At 47.1% G+C, this 21,042-nt stretch overlaps 1 protein-coding gene across 1 annotated transcript in view; it reads right to left on the bottom strand.

Annotated features, from left to right (window-relative positions):
* Positions 1–21,042, bottom strand: part of Notch2 (notch receptor 2) — a 133,379-nt gene that overhangs the window by 55,919 nt on the left and 56,418 nt on the right. Inside the window, 2 exon segments of the mRNA NM_024358.2 lie at positions 11,123–11,245; positions 19,191–19,526. Of these exon segments, the coding sequence (NP_077334.2) occupies positions 11,123–11,245; positions 19,191–19,526 (459 nt within the window).

The following is a 21,042-nucleotide window of genomic DNA, read 5'->3' as shown; positions in this document are numbered from 1 at the left end:
AGCAGCTTCCAGCAGCTCCTCAAATGCTGGGTTCTGTCCTATGGCAGGGGCTCTGCACCTCCTATGCTCTCTACCCCTTCCAATCCACAGGGTCAGCTACTCACCATCCCTCAGACCTTGCTCCTGACTCAACCACATCTCCACATGCCCATCTCCCCGTGATTCACCACTGCCACCATCCCAATCATCTGTCCTGGCACCTGGTAAAGCTGAACTTTGTCCCACAGACCCTCATCTCTCCTCCCATTAGACTACAGGTTTCACAAGGAGAGGGTCTGGTCTACCATTTCCTTCAGAATGTATGCCACGTACACCTGGGCTTTGTGGAAAAGGACTTCAGACAGCAACATACCTGATTGTGTTCTAGATGTCCAGAGAAGTATGCTGACCTGCCCAACTGAGAACAGCTCTTTACAGAAGGACTGGAAACACTGATTCAAAGTGGAAAGATGTGCCTCACAAGGGGACTGTCTGACTGCTACAGAAGTTAATTCCAGAATGGGGAAGGAATCTGAGATGACTGCTGAGGGGCAGGAGGACTGAGAAGCTTGGAAGAGTTGAAGGGAGCTCGGTGGTGCTGCAGGGAAAGGCCCCACCACCACCCACCAGTAGTGAATCAGGCCCTGTGCTGGTTTGCAGGAGTTGGGCCATCTTACTGCTCTAGCCAAATGAGCCATGACCCAGTAACCACAGGCACCATTTGCAGCTGTAACAGGCCAGGGTTCAAGGAACTCATACTTTTCAACGCACCACTCAAAAACCATCACTCTGACTTGCAGTTACCAGGGATGGGATGAGGAGAGGGGAGGCCACTTAGGGAGACAGAGAACGGCCTGCCGAGCCTTGAGCTCTAAAGATGCTGTCCCCAGCCCCCCATCTGTGGACTTCAAGATCTTCAGGGAATATATTTCATCGCATCAGCAAGCACATTAAGAGTCAACACAAATTTTGACAACAATCCTCACACAAGAAACATAAAGTTTAGTTTGACTGTTCCTGACCCTGTTCCCTTCCTTTCTATGGTAAATTCAAGACTACGTCACCTCTAACACATCCTTTCAGCCCACAATCACCAAGCCCTCGAGTTCCAGAGTTTCTATCTTCAGGCCTCAGAGAGCGTTTCTCCAGCTTTAGTCTACAGACTTTCTCTCTAGATAATTTCTCAAGTTAAGGAGCAGAGGAAAAGCCAGGCTACTGTACAGGCCTAGAGGACTCACAGTGGTGGAACTAGTTGTTTACAGTGTGCATGCAACCTGAAGAAGTGCAAGCCCTTGCTCCCTGGGAGGGTGGGAGTGGCTAAGGTATGGAGGGAGAAGGGAAGTTAACAGAACTAATTCCACACTTCTCCTTCAGGACTCCTCAAAAACCTTCTTTCCTGCATCATGACCAATGCGATTTTCTAGAGGGCTTCCAGAATGATCATAACCTATAAACTGGATTGAGACACCTACTTCTCTGAGCCCTCTGATGGCATCTCTGGTGGGATATGATCCTAGCACTTGTGTTTTCTGCACCAGCTCTTCCACTTCTTTGCCCAAGCCTCCCAGTGGTCGCAGTGCTTCACCTTGACACCAGGACGAGTAGTGTCAATGCCTGGGAACATTCTACCCTGCCCTCCCCACATAACTCTTACAGTCTACTTCTGAGCTGTCATCTTCCCCCAGACACCTTTTGTACCTAAACAAAATTAATTTTCCCCACTAACAGATCTCTTTCACACCCTCTACTAATCCTGTCAGGCATTCCCTACAGATCAGATTTTATACAAAGTCAGATTATTATTTCCCACTATTGTTTACTTCAGACCAGAAACCTTATAGAGAAATAAATGGTGACAACCATTACCTCATTGCTGAATCCCCAGAGCTCAGCATAGAGCCCAGATAATAATTCCCAGGAATGCTTATGTATTAAGTGATTTGTCTGTCTTCTTTTTTATCATAATTTCAATAGAGTAAGAGCCTTGCTCCCCATCAGCACTGGAGGGTGTCTGTTCTGTTCACTCCCCAGTCTCCTTTTGTCCTTATCTATACACTGGTCAGCTCAGGAACTCCTCATCCAGTCCCTTGCCCTGTTTGTTAAACAGCTTCTCAGTGAGACACCAAGTTCCCCTTGCCTCTGTTCTAATCTACTACACTAGATCCAAGAGCATCCATGTTGTGATGACTTTTTTCTTCTTAACTGAAGCCTATCCTGTCCCTAAAGCCATCTTTCAAGATAGCGGCCTCCTGCAGTCCTCCTCTGTGTAAGGGTGCATGGAGAGAGGCCCAGTCTTCCAATTACTGGCCTCCAATGATAAAAAACGTGCAATTAAATTGTTTCTAGGTGCCGGACATCTCTGTATGTTCTTTCCATTTATTGCCAAACATCATCTTTCCAAGTGGTGAGCGCAATTTACAAAAGTTCTCAGCAAAGAATCCAGGGGGTTAATGGCATCAGAGACCACCAGAAAATCTAATGTCCCTATTCATTCATTGCCTCACACCCCCATCCCCACCACACACACAGACCGTGTCACATCTGGACTATCTGTACTGGGACTATCCATGAACAAAGCAGCCCTGGCTTCTACCCTGTAGACTTTGAGGAAAAGCGTGGGTATGCCCACACAAACAACGATAATACAGGGTGCCAAGTATTTTACTGGGTACCTGTTCCCTCAGGAGAACAGAGAGCAAGAGAACAAAACCGGGAAGTGAAGCCGAGCGACATACGGCAGAGCAGGCTGTTAAGCGTGTGTGTGGGTGGAGGGGAGGGGTGGAGGTCATGTCTGGCAGCATGGTGTGATGTACGCAGGTCTGAGTGACGAGGGAGCATGGCTCATTTGAGGTAACAGAAAGGAAGGGGTGCAGCTGAATTACAAGGCGTGCACAGGTAGTGGGCAGATGCGGCGAGCGCGGGTTCCATGCAGAGAACGAGGGGCCTCACCAAAGCACTGAAGCTGTGTTTCAGAGAGCCTGCCCTACACTCCACCTCACCCCTCCAGGTCAACAGCAACTTAAACAACAGAGGCCTCGCAGGCCGCTGTGGCCACTATAGCAACAGGAGAGTCTGCGGTGCATCTGGGGCAAACTCCGGATGCAACGGCACCAAAGTACAGCCGGGCTCAGCCTCTGTGGGGAGCTGAGGCAGAGCTGGCATTCAGGAGGCGGCCCCTGGCACAGAGGCCTCTCCAGAGAGGAAGGCGGTGCCAAGCTTCAGTCTCCCCACCGGAAGGCCCAGCATTGGCTCCATCCCCACTTCTGTAGGTTCCTCCCTTCTAAGCCAATGGACACAGGAGAGCCCTTTCCTCACAGGGAGGCTCAGGGTGAGGGGATCCAAACAGCCCAGAATTTCTCTATTTACAGACAAGCAGCTACTCTGCAGAATGAGCATGGGACTATTAACAGGCTCTGCAATGTAAAGTGTGGAGTGTGCCACATGCGATTGGGTAAAGAGCACGCTGGAAAGACACCCATTGCCAGGAACGAGTACACTGAGAACGATCTCAAGACACTGGCTAACTCGGGTTCTAAAACAACACAGAACAGCAGGGCCAGTGGAAGGGGCTGAGAAGCAGCCAGAACAGGAAGGATGGAGATAACTGTGAATCACAAGAAAACAGGAATGCACTACAAATAAAACTCAGGGCCACGGGCTGGGAAGGACGGAAGACAAGAAACTATAAACTGGGGTTACAAGAGGAGAGTTTGAGATGTTCTCACAAGAGGCAAAGGAAAAGGAAAAGGGAGAGGAGTTGATCTCTGTGGGAGGGAAAGATGACCTTTAAGGGCTTACAAAGAGAACAGCGAGAACAGCAATGCTGACCATCAAGGAGGAAGAAACATGTCTGATGCTACACCCCCACCCAGGACTCATCAGCGCCTAAAGTCTCCACTTAAGTTGGTGAACCAAGAAGTCCATACTAGCAAAATGCTCTCATACATGAAGACTGAGCCAAGAGAGCTCCCAGCTCCCAATGGCTCCCAGAGTGCACCACTGCACCTCCTGAAAAAACATCACATCATGCACAGCTACTTAATTGACTGAAAACTCAGCCAAAATGAGGAAGGCACACACGCACGCTCTCACACACACTCGCTCACACACACTGGCTCACACACACACTCATACACATGCATGCTCGCGCACATACACACACACACACTCATACACACGCACGCACACACACACATAATACTCATACACACGCACGCATGCGCGCACACACACACACACATACAGACAGATAGCTGTAGCATAACTGACTAGCTTCACCAACGTTGTACTAACAGCCGAGATGTTAAGAAGATGCACTAAGATTTCAAAGGTCCTAACTATACTATAAGGTGAACTCTTAAACCCAGATTACAAATGGAAAACCCACGGAGGACAGCAAAGGTAATCAGAGCCAGGAGACACTCTTCACCCCTGCAAGAGCTGCTCCATCAAGAAGACAGCCAATAGCAAACACTGAGTAGAATGTGGAGAACGAGGGGAAAGGGGACTCCTGCACCCTGTTGACAGGAATGCCTCTCAGTATGGAAGCTACTCACAGTCTGAAACTAGAACTACCAGGAGCTGGAGAGATGGCTCAGCAGTTAAGAGCACTGGCTGCTCTTCCAGAGAAACTGGGTTCAAGTCCCAGCACCCACATGGTGGCTCACAACCACCTGTAACTCTAGTTCCAGGGTGTCCAATGCTTTCTTGTAGCCTCCGTGGGTACTGCATGCACATGGAACATACACATACATACAAGCAAAGCACCCATACACATAAAAATTAAAGAAAAAATGGAACTACCATGTGATCCAACAACCCCATACAGGGAAATGAAACCAGTATATCATGAAGACATCTGTTTCCAAGTTTACTAAAGTACTGTTCACAACAGTCAAGAGACAGAGATGACAGAAGTTTCTATCAACTGATAATGCACACAAAAATGTGTGATGTGCACATCACAGGCTGAGTCAGTCATGTACGGAATACATGTGATCAGGGCTGCAGAGACAGCAGGTGTTAAACTCACACACTGGTCTCCCAGAACACCTGCGTTCAAGTCCCAGCACCCACGACCACCTGTCGCTCCAGCAACACGAGTATTGTACACCCCTGACTCTGGAGGCACCTGCCCTCACATGCATGTACACTCACATGCACATACCCACATGCAAGATATGTCATATTGTTTTTATTAAAAAAAAAAAAAAGAATGTGACCACTCTTGACCATCCTGGTTATCACTTACCCAGGAGCTGTCACTTATTAAAAATGGTCCAGGAGCCTTACATACATTAAGACCAGCAATCTACCAGCTAAGCTGAATCTATAAGCCAGGTAGAGCAGCAGAGTACTACAGAAGCTATGGCAGAGGCAGGCAGAGGTGGGCAGGTGAAGCATTCTTGTGGGATAGCCTGTGACTCAGTGGTGCCTTGGACAAAGCTCTCTTCCAATCTCTTCCCTCCCCCTTTCTTAGCTTCCTTCTCTGCATCAACTTCCTCCTCCATTTTCTCAATGTGAATTTCTGTTCCAATTCAGGATCCAATCTTATTTACTCACTGGAAAAACTCACAAACCTAATAGATTCTCACGGAAACTCACTGCCCCTACCCCCATGCCCCCAAAAAAAGATCTGAGCTCTAAGCCTGCTTCTATCTGCCTCTACTCCTCTATTCTGGCTTCCTACTGACGTATTCTGAAAACTTAGTTCAAAGTCATTATCATCTCTACTGTATTTTCCCCTCTCTCTGTCGTGAACCTCACACTTTCCTATGAGAGTCAAAGCATAGATGGTTTGCTTTTCTCAGTCCGCACTGGGAATGTTAATTCTAACCCTCACCACACCTCTTTCTGAATCTGTCTCCTTCATGTTTTCTACCTCTTTCTGTGATTACATGCATGGTTTCTTCTTTTGACAAGCTTACGAGGTGGAAGTCGTCTTGACTTTGTGCTCTGGAGACTCTCAGAGTACCCTAGACTGCAAGTTGTTCAGTAGGTGTCTGCTCCTGCCATTCCATAGAGACTTATAAACTTGGCATAGGCCGCTGGCCATGGGGCAGGAGGCCTTCCTGGCCTGACCTGTGCTGCACATGCACTTGGCCTCCTATCAGCTTTAAAGGGGCCTTGTGGTTGTGGATGCCTCAGGTGACCACCCTGGAGATCTGTCCAACTGACAGGAAACCAAGACTGGGGGTGGGAAGGCAGCACTCCAGAAGGTGGGCTGGTGATCAAGTTCTAACAACTGGTGGACAGCAAAGAAGTGGAGGGATGCTTTCCCATCTACTCATACAGAGTATCTTGGCCTAAAATAGGATTCATTTCTGCTCTATCCCTATAGTCTTACACACACATACGAACACACACACACACATACACTACACACACATACACATACACACACACACACACACACACACACACACACACACACACACACACACACACGGAGGCAGGGGAGCTTCCAGGACAACTCACCAATCAGAGGCTGGACCAGAGCAGAGCCACCTCATTCAGCATCCAAGCACCGCACACAAACCCTGGAGCTGACGGCCCACCTCTGGCACAAGCTCTCATGAATCCAGGCCAGATGCTCTTTTTGAAACCAGAGCAAGAGCAGTCATAAGCCACGCTGAAGGCTCAGTGCATTTACTGTAGAGAGGACCTAAGAGGAGATGTGGTCTGTTTTATTTGACTCAGATCTACCTAACTTTCATTGTTTGCCTCTGCTTCGTGTCCCAAAGCACTATTCCAAGCCCAAGCTGAAATTACATTTCTGGATTAATAACGAGAGCAGGAAAATCAATCACATCTGCCCTGGGAATGAACCCAACACCAAAAGCAGCCACAGAGGAATCTGTGAGTTGAGTTTAGAGTCAACTTTAATTCTGAAGGAAATGAACCTTTAAGAAGAAAACTTAAATAACATCTATGTAGACAAAACATTAATCTACACTGCCCTAATAAATGTGGGGTTTCTAAAGTTCTCCCCTTCCATGGACATTTGCCAGAGCAGAACTGCCCTGATAAGATGGCAGGGGGCCAAAGACTGCAGAATAGAGGCCACTGCGCTGAGCCTGCACCAGCCAGCCCTCCGCTGCACTGAGTGTCTGCATGAGGCCACCCCACTGAGCCTGCACCGGCCTTCCCTCCGCTGCACTGCCCCACCTAAGGAATGCCTGCATGTCCACTTTCTCCATCAGGATCCCTACAAGCAAGCCTGCCTGCCTCCAGCCCACCTGAGCATAGCTGGCTAGTCCTGGAGGCTTCTAGATTCGGAAAAACCTCACTAGTGACTGAAGATGAACAGCTCTGTACTGAGCTACAATAGCCCCACCTCTCCTCTGGGGAGGAGCTACCACAGAACAAGGTCGGAACAAGGCTGGCCACTTGCTATTGGAATACCCAGAGGCTCTGTACCTAAGCAGAGCAGTCAGCAGCACCACAGCCCTGCACAGCCTCTGAGACTGCAGTAGCGTCTCTAACACAAAGAGAGAGGCACAGAGAGAGGCACAGGTGTGATCCTAAAACTCCAAAGAGCCACTTATTTAAAAAAGTAAAATTAACTCTTGACATATGTTCTTAGACTCAATATATCTAAAACATTGTAACTGTAATACATAATCTCCAAACATTCCCAAATGGAATATTTTGCCTTTTTCATACCAACATCCTCAGAAATCAGGTATTGTGCGGCAGTTACGACACACTGGGATTCAGACTCGTCACATTTCAATGCTCTCGAGCACATGACTAGCAGCTACAATGCACAAATGGCTCCAGAGTGTTCATCTTAATTGATGCTGCTGAGGAAATACGAAGGCTACAAGACCTACTGTAGACACTGACTGTCAAGACTCCAAAGAGTAAATAGTGTATGTGGGTTTTACAGGACACAAACAAAACCCAAGAAAAAGAGACGTTCTTTCTGTTCACCTGGAAGTCTAGAGAACTGAAGGGCAGTGTTCCTGCTTGCCCACTTACAGGGCAAAACTGTCTTGCTCCTGCTGTCCTCACTAAGAACAACAAACTCCCAGCCCCCACTTAGTACAAATCCATGCTAGTTGCTCCTTCCATATAATCTCGCACATTCTCTCAGGGAGGGCACCTCACTCCCTCTCTACCAGTCTGGTACAATCCTCCTTGTCTATCAAACACCAGCCAAGCAGCCCACACTTCAACCATAGCTGGGAGCCACAGGGGAATTATGAGCACAGTTGTAGCAGGCTCTTAGGTACAGGGAGAGAGGCAGCAACTGACAGTGAACCCTTCACACCATGTGAACTTCTAACCTTAGAGGCCCTGGTGAAGTTCCCAAGAAGGAAAAACAAATCACGAAATCCTAGAATAATGAAATTAGAAACTGAACTTTTGAACATTAAAGGGACTTCTGTGGTCTTTATCCTTAAAACATAAAAAATAAAAGGCACCTTACAGAGCCCACTTCTCACACACACACACACACACACACACACACACACACACACACACAAAGACCACAGATTTAAAACTCAATAAGCCTAGATGAAAACATGAACCCAATCACTATTTATTTGCTAAAGACAGATAATTTAATTCTCTTAAGTATGCATTGTGCATCAACATCTAAAACAGAAGGATGCACGATAGGTTATAGCCCTAATAGAAAATATGCAATTAGCACATTGAGATGCTAGCACATCTAACTCTTGAGTTGAAGCTTTGCTCATTCCTGTCAATTATGTAGAGCTCAGAGCTCTAACGGCAATAAAAGCAGGGCTCCTGGGAAACAAAACTACTTCTGTATTCTCAGCATTAGCAGAAGCCAGCCATCAAATGCAGCTACCAACATCTGTTATAGCGGCTCAATCCCCTGTAACTCCATCTCTCCACCATAGCAAGCACCTAATAGTGTCTGTATAGCTGTGGAACACATCAAGGTGAAAGGCAGCCAGAGGGGAGCACAAGTTCAGCCTAGAGAGAGGGAGGAGAAGCCTTCCTGGCAGGAGAGCACCTGAGTCAGGCAGGGAGAGGAACAGTGGGGAGTCCTGAGAAAGGGGAAGTTGGCTGAGGACAGGATATGGAAACACACTTGCACTGACAGGACTGTGGGGCAGAATCTCTTGGGTGAGAAGAACTAACAGACACACACGGAAAAGATGGGAAACCAAACAGACATGAGGTATGGCGCTTCCCATACCAAAGGAAGAGCTTGGATTTCATTTAAGGATGGACACAGCCTTGTCGTGGGAACGGGTGTGAGTGGAGGAGGAGGCAAACCAGAGGAAAGCTGAAGGTCATCGCATGACAGTGATCAGAGAGATAAACACTGCCTGAGGAAACTGCTCCATTACCTCCACTGCCCTCCCTGCAGGTACCAGGAACCTGGAGAATGACTCTCCAAGGAGGAAACTGCCATTGCGGGGGAAAGCACTTGCAGGACTGGGCACCCTGGGGTTAAACACTCCGGTTCTCAGAGGACACTTCCCTAACATGGCACTGCCAGAACCAAGGTTAGAGTGGGCAGCCTGGTGTGGCATCAGGGGAAGAGTCGGTTATAATGCCCATGGATCACACTCCACGGAACAAGCAGAGGTCAGAACAGAGCCAAGGCCACAATCATTCATCCCAACCCTGAACACTACATCTGCAGAAAGACAGAGTCCAGTATTAGCAGTGACTATTTCTCATGTAATTAACATGGCTGTTTTTAAGTTGGAAGAGAAAACGGTTTCTGGAAAACTGTGCCACCGGGATGGTAAAAGCTAGATAGAAGAAAGCTCGACAGGAGGTGTTAGAAATGATGCCCTGGGACCAGGACGTCATGAAGAAACTGAAGAAGTCCAACTCTAGACCTGTGGGAAAGCACTGAAAAGAACGGGGATTAGAAGTAGAATTACGGGCTCTTCCAGAAAACAATCACACCACTAAGTTTTAAATCCTCTTGAGATTTCTCTATCCATGGTCTATAGTACTGAGGCACTCTAAATAATTATATATTTCAGATAAGGCAAAGCAGTCCAGAGACCCAGAGGCCTGGCTGCTTCCTGCAGGAGATAGTTCAGGTTTCTCTGCTCACATTAACTCACTCCTCCCTCTTCCGCATGAAGCCAATCAGTGTCTCTCAGAACACGGTTAGTTTAGACCACTAAGTTAGTGCAGAGAAGAGAGACTCCTGTTGCAAAGCCTAACGCCCAGGGTTCAATCCCCAGGACCCACATGGTGGAAAGAAAGTATAAGACCCAACCAAGATGTGTCCTGACCTCCAGATGATGCTATGGTATATGCATGCCACATATATACACATGCACACACATACATATATACATACACACACACACACACACACACACACACACGTGTGTGTGTGCACACACAAGTGCATCTACACAAATATACAGAAATGTGATGGCCGGGGCGGGACAGAGTCTCACTATGCAGTTCTGGATGCCCTGGAACATGTGCTATAGGCCAGCTGGCTCAAACTCACTAAGATCTACCTACCTCTGCCTCCCAGGGCTGGGATTAACAGTGTGCACCACCATGCCGGACATAGTTAATACTTTAAAGATTCTTCACTCAGCTACTTATGTCTACATCAGTCATACATGAACAGGTCAACATGAACAGAATCTACAGCGAAATGTCTGCATAAGATCACTCGACTTTCAAAGAGTGGGTTACAAACCTAAGAAACACAAGAAACTTCAAAAAAGCTGTGAATTTAAGCACAATTGATCTACTCATGTCAGTGGTAGGAAAAAATACTTTAAAGCACTGTGCAAAAAGGATACAAAAAAGGAGGAAGACACTAGAAATGATGTCACTAGAGTCCCTGGCAATGAGATAGAACAGATGTCTGTCCAAGATAAACCACAAGCTATGGGTTCTTAAGGTCTGCAGTCTGTTATGCATCGAAGTATGGTTGTTTTCCCTCTCAAATACCTACTGAGAGTTCTCCGTCCAGACCACAAGCCAACAGATGCTAGGCTCTGCCCTCCGACCCAGAAGGGTGCTTGTCCCAGCTCTGAGCTCAGAGCTCTTGCCCGTGAACACACACTTACTTCAGAGTGAGCACAGAATCACGGGAGAGCAGGCTCTACTCACTCTGACAGCTAAGCACCCTGTGGTAACATGAACATGATCCCCTCTTCCCTGCACTTACCAGTCCACTGAGGGGGGCAGCGGCAGTTGTAAGTATTGACGCCATCCACACACACCCCTCCATTCTGACACTTGTGGTTAGGGCAGTCGTCGATATTCCGCTCGCAGTTGCTCCCTTCAAAGCCTGGTGAGAGAAGAACAAAAGACAATGAGGATCTCACAGCAGCGCTCTGCTGTCACTAGCAGGACATGGTCACAGGACAGACCTGCTTTGAGACTTCAGGACACAGCAGCAGCTGCTGCACAAGAAATATCCCGGTCCTATACTCCTTGGCCTTAAGCACAGCTAGACAGTGAAAGTGACTCATTATGGCTCTTGTGTTCACAGTTACCTCACATTTATTTCTGTGAAATAAAATCAGAGCAGACAAATGTATTCCAAACACCAGGGCATTGGATTCTCCACAACTCCTATCTAGATTCCTAAAAAGAACAGCTCAATCAATCAACAGATAATTAATTAAGTCACTGGGGTTGCACATATAGCTTGATGGTAGAGTGCTTGTCTAGAGTACACAGGCCATATTGCCATATAAAAAAGAACAGAGAGAGTGGAGGGAAGAGAGAGAGGAAACTAGGAATGGGGGTTGGGGGAACTGGACATTTCTGTGAAGGGGAAAGAGGAGCACTGGAGGTAAAGGAGGAGCACTGCAGCTAAAGGGGAGCACCGAAGCTAAAGGAGGAGCACCGGGGTTAAAGGAGGAGCACCAGAGCTAAAGGAGGAGCACCAGAGCTAAAGGAGGAGCACCGGGGCTAAAGGAGGAGCACCGGGGCTAAAGGAGGAGCACCGGGGCTAAAAACATGCAAGTGAGAAGGAATGCAGGCTCGGGGGCATAAAGGGAAGGTGGGCTAAGGGGACCTGTGGGGGAGGCAGGTTGGGGTTATGCAGGGGAGATCAACCAAATGAAAAAGAAAAAGGAACCTGTGCCTTCCTTCAAATGCTGATTTTACGAAGGAATGAAAATACTGTAAGGACTTAAATGTTACCTAACTCAAAAAAAATATGTTAATGAACAAATAAATTGGAGTAGAAAACAGTCTTAACAAGCTTTAAGTCTTTCTCTCTCTTTTTTTTTTTTCTTCCTTGGACAACAGGTCAGAGGATTCCAAAACTAAGTGTGTGGGAGGACACAGGAGAGAACAGAGCTTGAGGTAGAACAGACTGAGTCACAGCGTCCCCACCTGAAGCTGTTCAATGCACAGCATTACAAACTCTGAGTCAGCGTCAGTCAGTTGGAAGGAGGCTGAATCCACCTGCCCAGCCTGCCTTTCTGGACTGGTAAGTGCCCCATCAGGAATAAAGTCCTCATGGTAACACAGGCTTTTGAGAAGTGGCATTGGTAGTAACTAAAACTGCTAACATTTCAAACCTTCCCTGCTCTTCTCCATATGAAGGCTACATTGCTTGTCTTCCACATATTGGCAACTCTAGAATTCTACACTGCACCCTAACTGCCTGCGGGGTGGCCCTCTATCATTCTCACTGAGCCTCTCTCCTTCCCTGTGTGAACAAACCTCTGACTAAGGAGGAGAAGCCATGTGGGCTCAAAGAAGCAAGGCCAGTGAGTGCTGTGACCAAACATCTGGATTCCCCAAAATATCTCTTACAGCTTTCCTCACTCAAAATACTCCCTGGGTTTTACACTGGATACTGGGGTACCACAGAGCGATAGGCAGAAGCCCTGTTTATGGGATACAGACTTCCATCACACCTTGCTCTGTTCTTTCCTTACCACAAGCTACTTATGGGCTCTACATCCGATTTGCTGTGCTGAACCATGGCTGGTTATCTGACTACATGGACAGTCATATAAATGAGTTTAAATCAAGTAGACAAAACCACAACCCCAAACTCACATTATATAGAAGATAGGAATAACTAAAAGCAACAATTTGGCACAAGCTAGGGCCATACAGGACTAGGACTCGTAACTGAGAGGATGCGTCCATAGACTGGCGTGGAAGCAAGTCTGAGGGGCATTTTCTTGGTGGATGATTTGATGTGGGAAGGCCCAGTCCACTGTCGAAGGTTCGCACTTAGACTGGTGGATACGGTACATAAGAAAGCAGGCTCGACGAGCAGCTTTCCTCCACAGCCTCTGCCCCAGTTCTGTCTTCAGGGCCAGCCTGACTTTCTTTGATGATAGAAGTGGATCTTTCTAACCTGAGCTAAGCAAAGCTTGCTTAAATATGACCAAAAGCACAAGCAGTTAAAGAAAAAGAGATCTCCTCAGAACATCTAAATAGCAAGAGGGGAGTGGGACAGGGGGCAGCCCACAGAACAGGAGAAAGTGCCTGTGAGTCACATATACAGTTAAGACTTAGATTGAGGATGTATTTTTTTCTTAGAACTTATACAGCTTAATAAAAAATACGAATAACCCAATCACTAAATGACAAAGGCTCTCAGGGGACACCCCCCAAACAATCGAATAAACAGTAAGCACAAGGACCATGTCTTGTCACTGCAAGCTACCAGGGAAGCACAAATCAAAGAGATGGCTAACTTCACATCCATCTGGACTGTTGTAATCAAATGGCAGACGGTGACAATGCCACCACAAGTGTGGGGACTGGAATACTACTTCACTGCTGGTAGGAGCATAGCACAGTGTGACCTTCTTGTGAGTCTGGCCATGCCTGAAAGTTAGTGTTACCGTGTGACTCAGCAACTCCACTCCCGGGTGAACACAGAGTCAAAATGTCAAGCACCTGAGAAATGCACGGTGGCAAGACTGAGCAGTAGACTGTCAGCCAGCGGGAAAAGGAAAGGAGTGTCAATGTGTCCTACCGTGCTGTAGAGCATCAAAGTCACACTAAGTGAATAGGGCCAGATTGTCACACAGTATGTTTCCAACTATGTAAAATGTCCACAGCAGGCAAACACAGTCACAAAGCCCATCAGCAGTCACTAAGCGCTGGAGGGAATTAGGAAGATGGGCGGTATGTGGTTCTTCTGCAGCATGAGACCATTACAAAACTAACTGTGGAGATGATGACACAAATCTGTAAGTCTAGTAAGAGTCACAGAACTGTGCATCTATAAGAGGAAACCGTATGTTGTGTAAAGTATCTCTCAGTAAACCTGTTAGTCTAGGGGAAGGTTCTTAAACATATGAGCTCATACTATTCTGCATCAAGGGGATTAGAGCATCCGCTGGAGATCATCTCCTTTAAGCCTCTTATATTACAAATGCGGAAGCTAAGGGGAACTGGGATGGGATCACTAGCCCAGAATGGCTTGGCTAATAAGCAGCAGCATCCAGGAAGGAACCGGAGTACTACCCAGTATTACTCAGTTTTATGAGACATGAGAGCTTCCCTTCAACAACCTCAAAGCAGATCTTAGGTCAAAAGTCCCCAGATCTGAGCAAACTCAAGCCACATTCATTCCTCCCCCAAGTAAGTCAGGATTGATGCTTTTAAAATAGAGATACAGAAAAAATAACTACATTAATAACTAAAGATCTAGAACTCTTTCTGAAAAGGGATAGCAAATTCTTGAAAGAAATTGTTCATCCAAAAGTGGGGGCGGGACAGTCAATTACGGCCATCATTTCCTTAAAACGTTTCAAGTCTGTAGGAGGAGTGACACATAGATCAGATGTAGGAGTAAGTAGATGTGTCACAGTCACAGAAGGGCTCGAATGGCCACACTAAAGGAGTCCACTGCTGAAAGCCAACTCCAGTCCTTAAAAGGCCAAAAGGAGAAAATTAAACTCCGAAGAGCCATTTTAAGACTGTGCCTTTAGGAAACTGTGGGCCACCCTGCTGAGCAACCTTCAGTGAGGGACACATCCTCCCACAGACAGCAGCTCTCTCAGGAGAGCTGGTGTCTTCCTGTCTTCAGGCCCTTTCAGTGAGGGTGGAAAGCAGCTGGGAGAAGAGAAGCGATGGGCTGACATTCAGGTCAGACTGAGAGACTTCAGGAATAATGGAGAGCTGGGAATGCGCAGCTGGACCAAAGCCAAGAGAGACGCCATCTTTTTCCTGGAAAGAAATCTCACAAAGGTGAAGCTGTGGGTATCTTCTGTCTGTCTGTCTGTCTGTCTGTCTGTCTGCCCCCCCTCTCTCTTCGTGTGTGTGTGTGTGTGTGTGTGTGTGTGTCTGTTTGTGTCTGTGTGTGTGTGTCTGTGTAATGAGAACATGCAAGAGAAGAGCACATGTTCCTGAGTGTGAAAATGGTAGAGGGAACCACTGCTGGTTGTACTTCTGCTCTGCAATAACAAAGGACACAGAAGACACACAAGGGTGAGTCCTTTACTGTCAGGAAGATGACATATACTCAGTCTGCAGAGCATCCAGGCCCTTGCACCTTCACAAGAACATGGTTTCTCTGACAGCAGTGGACAGACAAGATGGCATTCCAAGAAGTCATCATATAGAGAGAAGGAAAAAAAAGGCCAGTAGTTCCAGAACTATCTGTTCCAACTGTGAACATTTCTCTCTCTCTCTCTCAGTGTTGCACAAACTGAATCACTTTGGTGGTATGAATTCCTTCCTCACGGGTCCTGGAAAACTGCAGTCAACACAGTAACCACAGTGCTCTGTGCAGGAAAAACTACACCTTGACCATACAAACAGGATCACTAACTTCTGTGCTCCTCTACAGTTTTCAGAACTCCAACTTTTCAGAACACTCAAAATCACTTTCAGCCAGTATTACAGTGTCCTTGGACAAAGGCAGCCAAACCTGAGCTGCAGGATTCCAGACAGGAAATGTTACACCCCCCCATCCTGACAAGATTCTACACTCAATCAGCAGTCAAGTGTCTGTGGGCCTGTTCCACATGGGTCCTGTTTTCAGGTGTTTGGGGCAGTCATCAATAGGCAAAAGCAAGGATCGTGACCTTCAGTCGAGCCTGGAAACAACAGGCACCATAAAAGAAATGACAGAGTACAAGTTATACAGCAGGACGCTAAGTGTCGCAGAAAAAGAAAACAAAAACTTAGGCCAGGGCCAGTAATTATGGGGTTGGAGGGGTGGCTATAATTGTAAATATAGTCGTCAGAGCACGATTAGAATGCAAAGATCTGCGCTGCAACAGGAAACAGCAATGCAAGGGATGCAAGAGACCTTGACCAACTGCTTTGTGACCTGCTGACTCAGTTTCCCCACTGTGACAATTGAAGTGTCGATTCTATTAAACTTGGGGTGCTAGTCACATAGACATTTCTATTTTAGCAGCATCTCAATCCCTCGTGCAGAGCAGGGGCAAGGAGGGGAAATGAGAAGGGAAACCCGAGAGGGCACTGCCCAGACCTCGCCTGGGATGGAAGAGAGTGCGAGGTCTTCCACACTCTGGAAATGCAGATTTGCTCCCAGTGCTGTGCACCTCCCACTCCTTCTCTACATACAGAAGGTAGCCATCTGTCTCAGATCACATGATCCCAAAGTGCAAGCGCCAGTCTGGTAACCTACACCCTCTGCTCCGTGTGCCGTACCCCCGGCTAAGGCAAAGCAAACACTAAGTGATTACAGTGGAAGTGTCTTCTTTTCCCATAAAGTAAATACTTTTAATATTAATCCAAACTGCTCAAAACATGCAATGAACTGTCAAACACTCCAAGGCAGTCTCAGAAGCAGATGAGCAGTGTGATGGCCACCAGGTACACCGGGCGCTGGCTTTGGAAATGGCCTGCCCAAGTCCAGTGGCCTGCTTCTGTATCAGCCGTGAAACTCTCAGTGACTTACCAGGCCAGACTCTAGATACTGCCCCTGAGAAAACTCAAAAAATTATACCTATCTGCAAAGTATTAGAGATGTGTGCACACACATGCACCCCAAGCACAGCATGAAATACAGCCGAACCTCCTTACTCCACTACTCCAGCCCTGGCAGTGCACTGGCTGCGGAACTCCTGGTTATTTCCTTTCTCAAGGAGAAGCTGCTATCCTCATTGAAAGCCTTTCCTGGACTCGCTCAGAATTCCCTGAGGTTCGTTATCACGCCTAGCGGATAACAATGCAGAACAATGCGGGTGAATAATCGCTCTCCCAGCTAAAGACTTCCTGTATTGACCTCTCTAACTTCCTGTCAATATCTTGCTGCCAAACCAGCCTCCTGTTCTAGGCAACTATTAAAAGCAATTTTCTTGAAACTGAAAATGGCACACGGCCCCCAGCAATAAATCACACTAACTTCAATTATGAGCCAGTTGGGCCATTACATTATATTATTAGAATGTTTGCAATATTAAAATATTTACAAAGGAAGTTGTTTATATTTCTATTTCTGTTTTTAGGTCCTAAAATGCAAACAAATCCAAGCGCAAAGAAAGATATCTTGGTTTTTCCTTCTGTGTGATAATATAGGCGATAGCCATTCTAACTAAACATTTATTCAGCGTCTAGAACGACAGTGCTCTCTACCCCTGATTGAGAGAGAGAGCAGGATGGTTAAATGTACTTCCTTATGCGTCGTGGTAGTGGCTGGCTGGACTCGGGCTCCTGACATGCTGCTTGCTGTAGCAAGGGCACAGCAGCATCTGGGGCACAGCAGTAAGTCACTTAAGTTTTGCTAAATTAAACTCACAAACTGGGTCTAGAACAGTGGTTCTCCACCTGTGAGTGGCCACCCCTTTGTGGTCACATATCAGATACCCTGTGCATCGGATATTTATATTACGATTCATAATAACAGTAAAGTTACAGTTATGAAGTAGCAACAAAATAACTGTGTGGTTGGGGTCACCACAACATGAGGAACTGTACTAAAGGGTCACGGCATTAGGAAGGTTGAGAACCACTGACCTAAAAAGAGAGGGCTTAATGGTTAAGAGCACTTGCTGGTCTTGATGAGGATCCAGGTTCAGTTCCTAGCACTTACATGGTGGCTCACAACTACTTATAACTTCAGTTTTGAGGACTACAATGCCCTCTTCTGACCTCCTTGGCCACTAGACACACATGTGTAGAGACATACATGTAGTCAAAACACTCTTAAACATAAAATAAATAAGTCAAAGTTTGAAATAAATTGTCATTTGGTTTTATACTAAGGATTGACCTTTGACCTTTAATCTCCTAAAGATGAAACACACAAGCCATTATGTGTGAGCCACATTCTCAACACCGGAGTCTAGGATTCCCACTCGAAGAGTGGCTGAACAACTTCTTTTTGAGGCAATCCTGCTGATTTAGCACATTACACATACACCCCACACGCAGTTTTCTCTTTTGTTTTTGTGCTAAGGGTATTTGTATAAAAACAGAATCTTTGTTGCTTAGTAATTCATCTGCTCCAGCTGCTGGTGCTCTGTTCCCAATCAAAATTCCTGGTTTTCAGCATCCTCATTACTTTTATACAGAGTGCAGTGAGCTGGCCAGGCTTGCTCCCTTCTCCCTCTAAGGAACCCAGGCTCTGGGCCTCCAAACACAACTCCTCTGTACTTTGGAGCTGGGCTGTGTGTGTACTTAGGCCCTGAGCAGCCAAGAGAACGGCAGCAGTATGTCTAGATTAGTTTCTCCCACGGTGTCAGTCAGAGCTTGTCGGAAAACACCTCGGTTAACAGAAGAGCTTCTTTCAAACGTCTCCAGCTTGAAGGTGGGAAGGACACCCCCATGTCAAGGTGAAAGGATCATCTCCTATGTCAAGGTGGAAAGGACTACCCTCCTCCCAAGTCAAGGAGGAGACAAGGGAGAGGTAACTCTTCTTCTGGGGCAGAAGCATAAAAGAAGCTGATCCTCCTGTCTTGATATCACTTTGGCTTACAGTGCTTACTACACACACACACACACACACACACACACACACACACACACACACACGGTTCTCACAGTCTTCCCCACCCTAGATCTGGCCCTTTCTTGGAGCTGTTTCTCCAAAAGGGACAATAAACAATTTCCTAAGCACTCATCGTCATAAACTCTTGACATGTTAAATTAACCCCTGCTCTATTTATGGATCACAGTGATCCCATAAAAACCCTCCCTTGCCAGCAATCCGCCCCACACAAAGCCTCGCTTCCCTTCCCCTGCTTTCTTGGTAAGGGAGGTTCTGAGCCTCTCACACCTCCACCTTCATCCTGAGGCTGGTTCCCCACTCCAGAGAGCCGAGAGCTCCTCACCTGGCAGGCAATGGCATTCAGAAGTGAAGTCTCCAGTCTGACGGCAGGTGCCTCCATTGACGCAGGGTGAGGGTGCACAGGGCACGTAAGGGCTGTCACAGTGCTGGCCTGTGAAGCCCTGAGGGCATTGGCATCGGTAGGACCCAGGAAGGTTGAGGCAGGTGCCACCATGTTGGCAGCGTCCTGGAATGTCACATTCATTGATGTCGGCGTCACACTTCTGGCCTGTGATGCCTGCAGGACATCTGCAGGAGAACTGGTTGGCCACAGAGCTACAGGTGCTTCCATTTTCACAGGGATGAGACAGACAGACATCTGTCCACTGACACTGCTTTCCTAAGGGAAGGGCAACAGAACTCAGTGCCACTCCCTGAGGGAGCCAGGCCCACACTCGGCAGCTCCCTCTGCCACCAAGTGAAGAACAATCTGCTTACATGGAGACCCCTAGACTTCAGAATCTACAGAGGACAGGAGTGCCACCTCAAGATCCTCAACCAAATGGTGTTTTCTCAAAGTTCCCTGAGGCCGTACGGTAAGACTCAAAGATTCAGGGGCAGGGCACATGAGGGACTCATGTTGGCTACGTAAAGCCATGCCGGTAGCATTCCATCAGTCCTGTGGCCCAGGCTCGGGTCTGCCTGCTCTCCTAGCTCCTGGTCGTTGCTGGGAACACTGTCATTTACCTGCTGGGCTCCCCCTTATGCTGACAACTCTGCCACCTCTTCAAACCATCCTTGATGCCCACCCTGAAGCGTGCCATCTCCTCAGCGCATGCCAGCCACCACAGCAACGAGGCTGGGTCCCCACCAGGCTCTCAATCACGTTCGCTAGTGAAGAAAACGTGGATTTTCCACACTATATGGTTACTGAGTTTGCTCTTCAGTGACGGAAACAAGTCAACACTACATTTTCTTCAAACAATTTTCCTGAGTGTCTAAGCAAATACTTCAAGGTATCTACCTTTTTTCTTTTTCCTCCCCTGTACCTTCAAACTCTCCAAAGGTAGAGGACACGCTGACTGTTCATCTTACAAATTAAAAGATTCTCAGTGCCTCAATATGAAAATGTTTAAGAACGTTATTCTTTTTTTTTTTTTTTTTGGTTCTTTTTTTCGGAGCTGGGGACCGAACCCAGGGCCTTGCGCTTCCTAGGTAAGCGCTCTACCACTGAGCTAAATCCCCAACCCCAAGAACGTTATTCTTGAATTATTTTCTTCTATACTATATAAAGGATCTCACACATTTTATGTCCGCTTTTTTTTTTTCTTCTTTTCTTTTTTCTTTTTTTCGGAGCTGGGGACCGAACCCAGGGCCTTACGCTTGATAGGCAAGAGCTCTACCACTGAGCTAAATCCCCAACCCCCATTTTATGTCCTCTTAATCATATTTTTAACCTTTTCCTGTTTATATAGCTAACACTTAGCTGTTAACAGATTTTTAAGTGTCCCTGAACCTTTCCCCATATTCCAACTTGTATCATAATGCTAAATGTACAGTGGAGTTGGGGGCCCTGATGTGAGGAGAAATATCCCTCACAGAGTCAAGCATCTACGCACTTGGTCCTCAGTTGGCAGTACGTTTGGGGAGGTTACAGAATTGTTAAGAGATGGAGACCCTACTACAGGAAGCACATGGATGAGGGCAGGCTGTGAGCTTGCAGTCTCCTCCCACTTCTGCCCTGCTCTGCTTTGTACTGGTGAGTGAAAACTGACCAGCCAACTTTCTGACGGCCGCCATGCCTTCCTAGCTACTATGGATCCATCCTCTAGAACCATAACAGAAAGCAAAGTCTTGCTTCTCGGAGTTGCTGTGATCGAGGTGTTCTCTCACAACAGCGAGAAGTAGCTAACACA

This window comes from Rattus norvegicus, chromosome 2, assembly GCF_021556685.1.
Source record: "Rattus norvegicus strain SHRSP/BbbUtx chromosome 2, alternate assembly SHRSP_T2T, whole genome shotgun sequence".
Lineage (NCBI taxonomy): Eukaryota > Metazoa > Chordata > Mammalia > Rodentia > Muridae > Rattus > Rattus norvegicus.
This window is presented reverse-complemented; position numbering and strand designations above follow the sequence as displayed.